The sequence below is a fragment of the Cibotium barometz genome, chromosome 12, assembly GCF_041138505.1.
Source record: "Cibotium barometz isolate CiBa-2024 chromosome 12, ASM4113850v1, whole genome shotgun sequence".
NCBI lineage: Eukaryota > Viridiplantae > Streptophyta > Polypodiopsida > Cyatheales > Cibotiaceae > Cibotium > Cibotium barometz.
Genome location: NC_141057.1, coordinates 39,430,246 through 39,441,474, shown reverse-complemented (window position 1 = coordinate 39,441,474; position 11,229 = coordinate 39,430,246). Strand labels below are relative to the sequence as shown.

Below are 11,229 nucleotides of genomic sequence, written 5' to 3'. Positions count from 1 at the left end.
TTTTCTCGTTGGTGTAAAGCTCGTTGCTTTCCAGCAAATTCATCACTTTTTCCTTGTCAATGTCGTGCTGCTCTTAAATTGTAGCTTAAAAAATCAGTATGTCATCCAAAAAGATGAAGACACGAGTCAATATGTGTGCTAACTGAATCAAAATCCTCATCAGTCTCATTCATGTAGACTGATTCATTGGTGGATGCTCCCAAGTTTACCCATTCTACTTTCTCCTTTAAAGATTTCTTTCTTCTATGGCTCTATTTCTTTTTGGATCCTGTTGAGGTAACTTGGGTTTTTTATTCCTTTATACAATTGGTGTGTTTTGAGCCATGAGTCTTGTTATTGCATTTACAGGTGGATTGTTAGGGTTCTTTAAGATTGTTTGGATTATCGAAAGGAGATTGCCTATATCTCTGGATCATGAAGCAAAGGTTGAAACAAGTAGGCAAGCGATGCCCAAAGTTATCATTTCGGAGCTTCAGCACCCAAACCATTTGGGTTTTAGAGATGAAATGGATTGTTGGCGAGACGATGCGCGTTTCTTGATGGGTACGGCAATGAATGCTCGACCTCTCCATGATTTCCCAAAATCCTAGGTTGATTTAGCACCTTAGCATCGAATGACGAGAGATATAATGATGGGATAGGGGTGTGAAAAACAGACATGACCCTTTTTCCTTTGCCCTCATGTAGCTTAGCTAAGGGTTCTATTTTTTATTTTATTGTACCATGGTTCAATTGCTAGCTATCTTTTCTTTCGCCCTGCATGCCGACACCATGCACACGCACACTTTGTTTCCTTGTCATCCCACGAGGCTAGTGCTAGGTAGGGAGCCTCATAAAATGCAACCTTAAGGTCGTTAAAAGCCTATAATCCATGAGGGGTCTGTGAATACATTGCCTCTGAGTCTTGACACCTTTGAGAAGATCAGTGAGAGCTATTGAGACGTCAAAAAATTTGTTGATGTGGGTGAAATATGCCTAGAAAATGCTGACGAATGACCAAATATCATAAGCAGTTTCTGGAATCTCCCAATTTAGGATTTTCGCCACCTTTGTGGGATCTAATCGGATGCCTTTTGGCACTAATTATGTATCCAAGGTAATGAACCTCAAATAGATAAACTCCATTTTTTTCTCATTGACATACAGCTCATTTTGCTTTCCATCAATTTCATCACTTTCTCCACGTCAATGTCATGTTGCTCTTCTGTACCTGAAAAAATCAGTATGACATCCAAAAAGATGAAGACACTTGCTGATCAAGTCCTTAGACACACTCACCATCATGAGGTTAAATGTAGCTGGGGAATTTGCTAGACCGAAGGGCATGACCACAAACTTGTAGTGGGCCCATCCAGTTTGGAATACGGTTTTTGGGATGTCTCCTTCCAGAATTCGTACCTAATGGTACCCACTTTTTAGGTTAATCTTCTAAAAAACCTTAACTTCATTAATCCTCTCTAATGTGTAGTCAATCCGAGGCATTGGGAACTTGCTTTTGACTATTAGCTTATTGAAAGAACCATAGTCCACGCAAAGTCGAGAGAATCCATCCTTCTTTTTGACAAAATGGATCGAGGCTACACAAACGGAAACACACTAGTGTATGAAACCAAATTGCAGCAACTCTTGGAGTTGGCAATGTGTGTGTGTGTGTGTGTGTGTGTGTGTGTGTGTGTGTGTGTGTGTGTGTGTGTGTGTGAGAGAGAGAGAGAGAGAGAGAGAAGATAAATACACCCGATTGGGTCCTAAATACCCTCCGAAGGGCCCTCAGCAAGGACTCGTGTATTTGCTTTATTGAATGACATAAAAGACTGACTTCTTGGAGACCTTCCTTGGCTAGAAAACTGCAGCTAAGATGACCTATTCTTGACCTTCAAGTTCACCTTGCGTTAGTCTCCCTTTGGCTATCTTGGCCCTTGGAGTCTTCATCACTTTGTGAATTATGAGATATATTAGCCCTTTGCTACCTATTACTTATATATGACTCCCATCAGCTGGTCCATCTGCTGATGGTGTTGTTGGCTTGTTGATATTTTCTCTACGTCCTATTTAAACATCATAAACTAAGCGCCTTTTCACACGTGACCTCTTGGTCAAGATGTTGTTGCTACTAGGCTGACTGAGGTCTCGCCCTTCCCATGGGATGGCCGACCATGGGCTAGCCAACTGTGGCCTATGCCCTTCCATGAACTGCCAACTTGCTACCCAACCCTCAGTGGCATGGTTGCTTGGGCATGGGAGCCTTCATGGCCCTTAGGGTAGCCTTTAAGGGCTGCCCACCTTGTAGGCAAGGCCCTTAAGGCCTTATGGGGTGGCCCATAGGGCTGGCTATCCCTTTGCCTACATGCCCACATACAAATGTATTCTTGCAAAACGACAAGACTTCTAGTACCTAACACTGGTGTCCCAAGCACAACTTGATGCCCCTCTACATCATTCCACAAGGTGACTCGCAGTACGGACTAGCATTGCGCCATGTGCGGGACATGCACGCCTGACCGTAACTCACAGTACGGACTGGCACTACTCTGTGCGGGACATGCACATTTGTTTATGACCATGTACAGGGACTTGTATACCTGACCATGACTATCTAGTGGACTCCTAGCTAACTCGTCCAAAACAAGGGCCCACAAAGGGCCAGTAACCACTCTAAGATATTGCACATGTTGTACAAATATGTCCACGTGGCATCCAAATGCGGGATACATGTGACACCGTCCATCTTCCCATTCAACTAGGTGTGATTATTTGGCGAGCTTTTTGTCGCGATCTTATTTGGCACTCCCCAATTTTTTCTGCGAGCTTTTTCAATTAAACCATATAAATTGATGGCATCTTTTCCACTATTGAAACCCCATTTTGAATGTACAGGAGCACCTTCACTTGCATCATGAACATAAACTAAAAAACCCTACTAGACATACACTTGGAAACCTCATCCAATGGACAACTCCATTCAATCAAATCTAGATCAAGTTCAACCTTGAAACATGTCTACAGGTGGCCAATTTAGGATTAGGATTGACCCTACTCGCCCTTGGTTCAATCAAACCCTCAAGTAGCCATTCAAACCTCTCTTTCACAACCCTTGAACATGTACACCTTGCATCATCACAAACTAAAAAGAATAAGGTCATCAAAAGCACTTAAGATCCAACATACCTCAAACAGTTCACAGTCCACACAATTCACAAATAGGCACATGATTAGATTAAAAAACACACCAATACAACTCCAATAAACCTGAATCTTGACATATGGCTAGTGCGTCATATATCCTAAATAGATATGAAATGTCACTTTCAAACTCAACACTAATCAATAAATATAAGGCATCCCCTTTTCCTAGATCAAGATATACCACTAAACTGTCAAACTAATTTCTCAATGAAATAGATTGAATACTTGCACAAATGGTATTTCCTAGGCCAACTAATTAGTATCCTATATATCCATATCATACTTTCATATATCACAATCAAAAAGTAACCATTCAAACCTCTCTTTTACAAACCTTGAACATGTACACCTCACATCATCAAAAGAACTTAAGATCTAGTAGACCTCAAACAATCCACAATTCACAAATAGGCACATTGATTAGATTAAAAAACACACCAATACATCTCCAAAAAACTTGAATCTTGGCATATGGTTAGTGCGTCATATATCATAACTATATATGAAATGTCACTTTCAAACTCAACACTTCAATAAATATAAGGAATCCCCTTTTCCTGGATCAAGATATACCACTAAACTATCAAACCAATTTCTCAATGAAATAGATTGAATACTTTCACAAATGGTATTTCCTAGGCCAACTAATTAGTATCCCATGTATCCATATCATCCTTTCATATATCACAAGCAAAAAGTTCAAATCCATTTCATACTTTCCTATATCAAAATCATACATGTGAATCCATAAAACATGTTATGCTTATCATGTAGATTCAAAAACAATAATAGGGTAAAGCTAAAGTTAGACCATGACCTCTAAAGACATAAATATGACAAAGGTTTATGTCATAAAGAGTTTGTCCAAAAGCTAAAGTTCATGTCAAAGCACAAGGATTGCATAACACTAAGAAGGAATATCAATATGTTGAATGTCTGAGAGAACCGTGTCAATAAGAGAGGTGCCACTCTCAATGCCTAAATAGTGTCGAAACATCTCATTACTTTGACGCCCCATCTCCCCACATCCAACAAAAACATCAATCACAACACCACTCTCATCAGTGAAAGTACTCAATAACCACCTGTAAAAACATTATAACTTGTATAATTCCTTCCATAGAGAGGGATAGCCACATAGAGGATCTTATGGGATACTAGTAACTTACTTATACAAATGGAGTGACCGCTGTGCACCTCCACGAATGTAGACACCGCCCACCTTTGTTCTCTCAAAAGGGTATCGTTGGCCGGATTCACTTATCAAATTGCTTTTTGCATTAAAGAGTATAGGGGATATTGTTTGTCCTACCTCTCTATCTATCTTCGGGACATCGTACTTTCCCCACCAAACAAAGCAATTTATATAATATCTTGATCTATCAAGAAATTTATCACATGTTAGTTAAACGACTTATTACAAAAGAAGAAACTCAACAAGAAATGTTCATGTTCATGTACCTAATCTCCATTATCATACATATATCCATAGCCAACATGAAGGGTAAGCACACAATACAATCAGAATCCTAGTTTATTTGCCTTCATTTGGATGCTTGTAAGCTGCTCAGCTACCCTGTATGTCACATACCACCCCTCATTGACCACATCAAGGTTGGCAAAGTTGGGCCACTTGCCGAGTCAAATCCTTTGAGTACTAATTCCAATCCGAGAACCCATCACCTGGCACCATCTCCACTCCTAAACTTGTAGGAAAGTCGGCCCATACCAAACTATGGCACATGGAGTTCCATCATATGAAAGCAAGTTGACATCCACTTTTTCCAAGAACGCATCCACCCTTCACGCAAATAAACACAAGGCATGTCAGTCAAAGAAGAGACTCCACTTACTATGAATTTGATGCAAAAGAATCAGTACAAAAAACACTCACAATCTTTGGTTATGTACTATTGTCCCAATACAAGTAGGTATGATGGTTCTTTGAACAAAGTAATCTACATTGAGAAATGCACAATACCATTAGACACCATTTACATATACTCCATATATACACTTCATACATATGCAGAATTCCATTAGCCACTATTTACATATATTCCATATGTACATTTCACATATATGCAATGACTAGTCATGTATATGCACAACACCATTAGCCACCGTTTACATATACTCCATATATATACTTCATACATATGCAAAACACCATTGACCACTATTTACATATATTCCATATGTTCACTCCATACATATGCAATGACTAGTCAGGCATATGCACAACACCATTAGCCACAATTTGTATATACTCCATACACACGCAGTGACTAGTCATGCATATGCACAATACCATTAGCCACTATATATGTCTGATTTACACTCCATACAGAGTAGTCATACCATTTCTATTTATTCCTCTCAAAGAAGTATCATGGCGTTGGAAGTCTAGGACCCTCTTGCTTCTTATCTCTTGAGATGTTCCTGCCATTTCCGTTTGCCTTCTTTGCTTTGATGCCAAGACTTTTTCAGGAGGGGATGCCATTTTCTCTGTTACATTAGTAGGATTCTGTGGTGGCACATTATTAGAGGTAAAGATTATGGAAGGACCCATCTCTTAAATTGGGACATGTGGCAAAAAAGTGAACCAAAGTGAGACAAGTGGCCTAACACTTGTTAAAAAGTGGATCAAAGTAAGACAAGTGGCCTCACACTTGTCACTTCAGCTATTGTGTGGCTCTCCACTTGTCATTGTAGCCTTCTCTTGCCATATCATGGGAGATCCAAATCTATAAATTGGAGCCCTCTCTCTTCATTAATAGAGGCTCTCTTGCTGTACACTAGCCTCTACCACCGTTACAGGCTACCCTAATGATGGCTACTCTCTTTCTCTCTCTCTTGAAGGCTGCCCATGAAGAATACCGACTGTTGGGGATTGTTTTGGAGGCTTCCATTGCGAAGAAATACTAAAAGCAAAGGTATTTAATCATTTATTATGATTTCTAGTCATTGTGTCGACTATACCAGCCACTATACCTGTTGTACCAGCCATTGTACATGCAATACCAGTCACTGTACTTGTTGTACCTATTGTACCAACCACTGTACTGACTGTACCAACCATTGTACCTGCTATACCGGCTAAATGGAGAGTTGTACTTGCTGCACCAGCTCTATTGCATGAAGACCCGTGGTTTTTGAGAAAGAATCAGTACCCACACAAAGATATATGGATTATGTTGTTGACTCGGCATTTCTACAACCTATGTTCTGGCTTGGTTGCCTCGTGTTGGGTTGTGTTATGGCGTTTGTATATGGATAATCCAACATCTCCCGTAGGGAGAGTAAGGCCCTCAAAGCTTGTACATGATATTGTTCTCCTTGGGTAATAAAATACTCCAAGGGGAGGGTTGGCCCATTCCGACCTCTATGCGATGTCACACGTGCAAGCTCCACTTTCAGCATTTGTGGATGTTTTGTCTAGCTTTTATGTTTCATGCAAAGTGATGATGATGGATATATGTTAAGGCTGTGGCCATATTTAAATGTTTTAATATGCATTAATGGTATCAACAAGTGTGTCAAAGATCCTAGTCCCCTGCCCACCGCCTGCGAGTTTCACTCCCCACTCTGCTCTATCAATATCCGTGACCTATAAATACTCTTGACCTCATGGCTTCCTCAATGACACTATAAAGGGATTACCAATGATTGCATACCCATGCCTATCAAACATATCACAGAACTCCTCTATTGTATCTCTCGCAATGTGAAAAGCCTCATGTGGCACCAATCTACAAAGAGGAATGAGCGGTGGTTCTGATGCCCGCATCTCAATAAAACTCTTCAAGGCATCTTGAAGCAACTCCAATTCAATGTCATGTCCCAATAGTCAATCTCCTCTCCCGTGCATCGGTGTTTATGCAAAGGTCCCTGGCACCTCTTATGGTTGGGTCACAATAGTCTCACTTTGACCTTGACCTTCATCCTGTGGTTGGGAGGGACTCACCAACCTCTGTAATAATGATAGCTGCATGAGAAGTTATTCTTGAGGTAGCCTCCTCACTTGTAGTTCCAATAGTAGCTCCAGAGCGTAGTTTTAGGTTCGTGAACCTAAAATAAGGAAACAAATTTTGAGAGAAAATTTGTGAATGCAACATGTGAGTGACAAATTTTTGTGAATTTTTAGTTACCTGGGAGCCCATACCCTCGAGCTATCGGCTTTGTTGATCGACAAGTCATTTTAAAATCACCTATATAGTAAAGAAAATTTATAATTTAAATCACGAAAACAACTCAAACACATCAATCCCTATATCCCACTAATCTATAGCCCTCTCACATTTCCCCCTCATGCGCATCCACCTATCCCACACAACCCACTATCCCCACACACTATACTAATACTGCTACTATACATACTAATAATACTAACTATAACAATAATACTAGCTATATAAACTATATAATACTACATACTATAACTTATAACTACAAACTATAAAACTTTTATCATATTATATTAGTAATACTTTACATACTAATACTAATACTATACTAACTAATACTAATACTAATAACTATAACACTATACTAACTATATAAACTATATAACACCATACTATAGCACTACTTATATCATATTATATTAATAATGCTATATATACTAATACTGGACTAACTAATACTACAGTATTAGTTAGTAGAGTATATAATATTATATAGTATAATTAACTATACTACATACTAACAATATAATACTATATACTACATACTAACTTATATCATATTATATTAATAATACTATACATACTAATACTAATACCAACTATTACTAACAAGTTTATATACAATATTAATACTAACAACTATACACACTAATACTAATACCAACTATTACTAACAAGTTTATATACAATATTACACACTACATTACCAGACTATATCAACAATATATCCAAAACAAGAAAAAAAAAGGTGGGGGGGGGGGGGGGTACCCCAAGCCCCCCATGGTCTGTCTACGTACAGTTAACACTATAGAGGGTTTGCAATTTCAGAGCTTCTTGAGCCCCCCGTGGTCTACGTTAACGCAAACCACAGTTAACACTATAGAGGGTTTGCAATTTCAGAGCTTCTTGCTCTTCAGCACACCGACATTAGCGTCTTTGTTTTCGCATACCTTCATAAACACACTGATGCATATATACACATGTTGATTGCATAGACACACGTTGATTGCATTCTAGGAATGGTTTTTGACACACTATATTAACACTATATCTAAAACAAGAAAAAAAGGGGGGGGCTCCCCAGCACCCCCTAGCCCCCCCTTTTTTTTCTTATTTTGGAGGGATCGCAATTTCAGAGGGCAAGAAAATTGCTCTTCATCACTAGCCATCACCACAAGGTGTGTGCACTGCCGGTCTCATCCGAGCCTACAAGGTATCCTCCTCGTTTGCTTTCAAGCTTCTGTAACGGTAGACAGCATGAGGAGATACAACCATCCCCCTGGACTCGCCGGAAACACCTACTCGCAGACCAGCCCCGTTGGCCTCGTGAAGGGAAAAAAGGGGAGCCCCCGGGACCCCCCCATTTTTTTCCCTCACGAGGCCAACGCTCGCCATCCAAGTCAAGGCAGCAACCTCTACATTGTTAAAGCCCAACATTGGCATTGCAACTACAAGCAATGCAGCATCGCAAAATAGTTGTTTGAAGAGAATGAAATCGGCAACAATGTTGCGCCAGTTTGCCTCAAACATAGAGGCGCACACGAGCAGCGCTTCAACATAGAAGCATAAGCAAGAGAAAAAGACGGCTAATGTGTGAGAAGCTTCTTACAAGGCTAGCAAAAGAGACGTGAAGCAAAGGCGGTAAGTAAAGCGAAATCCAGCTAATCAAGGCGTGCAGAAGGCGATAAGCACAGCGAAAACCAGCTAATCAAGGCGGCCTCGTGAAGGAAAAAAAGGGGGAGCTCCCCAGCCCCCCGTGGTCTGGGTTAAGCCCCCCGTGGTCTCCCCCCCTTTTTTTCCTTCAAAGGGGGCTTACAAGCTCACACGGCCTGCCTGTTGCTGCTTCCATCATCCGGGCAGCCTCTATGTTGTCCATGTCGGGGGATCCTTCTCCTCCTCTCCTTCTTTCTAAAGCAAAGTCATGGAAAAAACGCAGAGAGTAGAAGCTCTGTACCTTGTATTCGCTGTTGATCTGCGCAAACGTAGAGGCACACAAGAGCAGTGAAAGTGATGCGAGTGTACTTGGCTCGAGAAAGAGTGCGAGGAAGAGCAACGATGGAGATGCGGATTCCTGATTTGAGGATGAGAAAGTAGAGGATGAAGAGAAAGTAAAGGATAAAAACGAAAATATTAGGGTATATATTAATATAGTAACATTAGTAATATTAATATTACTATTAGTAATATTGCTAATATATTAATATAATGGTAATATTAGTAATATATATTAGTTCTAAGATCTTTAATAGGAATTATCAATAATAATGATAATGATATCAAATATTAAGGGCGGCTTGCATTTAATAGGAGCTATCAGCTTTAGTAGACAAATTGCCATAACCTCATGTAATGATTATGTGAATATGGCCACGACCTCATGGGATGATTGTGTGAATATGGCCACCCACTACCTCTCTATCACAGCCACCTTGCAAAACTTTTACATGTAATAAATGCACATGGTAAATATGGCCACGACCTCTCTTTCACAATCACCTTACATAACTTTTTTTGGCTCAATAACCTCTAATAACTTTTTTTTGGCTCAATAACCTCTAATGGCATTGTTTCTATAGTGCTCTTATTTTCCACCATCTTATTGCTTGCTCAGTAGCCTCACTTTGCTCATCTCGGCTCTCCTTAAATGCATGATGGTTTTCTGAAGACGAGGCCACAATAGAATGGATTGTCAATAGTGTTAAGTTGAGCCACTCTATCCCGTTGAGAGGTGGGAGCATAATTGTAAGTTCACATTTGTGATAAATAGACTCTTTCTAAGGCAATAGTTTTCATGAATACTACTTGAGTTTAATATTGTGCATACATAGGTTTCGTCGAATTGTCGCACAAGAAAAAAAAGCAAGGATGCCTATTGAAGAGGGCTATGATAGCCTCCTAATGCTTAAAAGGAGATCAATGTACTATTTCTTTCATGACAGTAGATTTCCCGAGCAAGGCCTACCCGATGAGAAGTGCTTTGTATTCAAAATGTCGACAAAGGGTCCCGCATCAAGAGTGGATCTTGTGAATCGCATGAGGCGAGGAGGCATTGGAGATTTGTGTCATCACATTGAGTCATCAGTTGGAACACAATGGCGTCACGTATATGATCCAAGGTATGACAATGACCTCTAGGTTATGACCATTTACATCTATAAAATCATTATATGAAATCATTATCCTTCTCTTCAGTGTACATGAACTCATGACGTATGTGTGAAATGAAGGAGGAAGACACTCAAAGCCAGGTTCTATTTTGGGAGATGTTGAATGCAACAACGAAGCAATGCGAGTACCCACCGGCAGATTTCCATGGTTTCATGGGAGATGAGCCAGGAGCAAAATAGTTTGCAGTGCGGACTATGTTCAATGGAGGTCCTGATAAGATTATAGCGCATCGTGAATGTACTTGGCTATTTCACTGGGAGCAAAGCTTGCATAGGCACACAAGAAAGTTCGTGCTAGAGAGTTCACGAAAAGAACATCTTGACATGTGTGAAAAATGGAGATTGTGCAGCAAAAAGCAAGAAGCTACAACCCAAAGCAAGGCTATACAAAAATGGTGACGTAATGGCCATGTCCATAAGGGAGGAATTCCTTCGATGGACATATGGTTGAGTTGGTGGGAAGTACGCATAGCACACTGGGGTAATCTAATGGCAACAGTAATCTACTTTCTCCCAATATGAAAATGTATTGACTCACATTTGGGAAATTTTCCATTGTGTTGTTTTTGACCCAATTAATGAAGAGTCCTATGGAAGAGCCACATACACCAAGAACAAACCTTGCGGAGAGCATGCATGGAAGTTGGTTGTCTAGAGAGGGGTACAAGACAAAGATTACATTGTATGATTCT

The 11,229-nt window shown here is 40.1% G+C and overlaps 1 protein-coding gene across 2 annotated transcripts; it reads right to left on the bottom strand.

The window, feature by feature from the left end:
- Positions 1–3,953: 3,953 nt before the first annotated feature.
- LOC147633387 (uncharacterized) lies at positions 3,954–5,721 on the bottom strand. 2 transcript variants are annotated; one of them, XR_015267055.1, is made up of 4 exons: positions 5,545–5,721; positions 5,078–5,141; positions 4,645–4,984; positions 3,954–4,562 (listed from the first exon to the last, which is right to left on the bottom strand). XR_015267055.1 is itself a non-coding variant. In XM_086805845.1 (3 exons), exons 1-3 carry the CDS (start codon positions 5,684–5,686, stop codon positions 4,885–4,887), a joined length of 306 nt encoding a protein of 101 aa, XP_086661971.1. In that variant the 5' UTR covers positions 5,687–5,721; the 3' UTR covers positions 4,574–4,884. The 2 variants fall into 2 exon arrangements, 1 of the variants encoding a protein (XP_086661971.1); XM_086805845.1 differs by lacking the exon at positions 3,954–4,562 and having other exon boundaries at positions 4,574–4,984.
- Positions 5,722–11,229: the final 5,508 nt, after the last annotated feature.

What these genes read in the sequence shown, in the direction of transcription:
- LOC147633387 (XM_086805845.1), bottom strand. Translation starts at nt 5,686, where the DNA reads ATGGCATCCCCTCCTGAAAAAGTCTTGGCATCAAAGCAAAGAAGGCAA. An exon ending in GAGAGGAATAAATAGAAATG is followed by an intron (nt 5,142 to 5,544) that starts GTATGACTACTC and finishes TTCTCAATGTAG; the next exon opens with ATTACTTTGTTCAAAGAACC. An exon ending in ATAGTACATAACCAAAGATT is followed by an intron (nt 4,985 to 5,077) that starts GTGAGTGTTTTT and finishes ATTTGCGTGAAG; the next exon opens with GGTGGATGCGTTCTTGGAAA.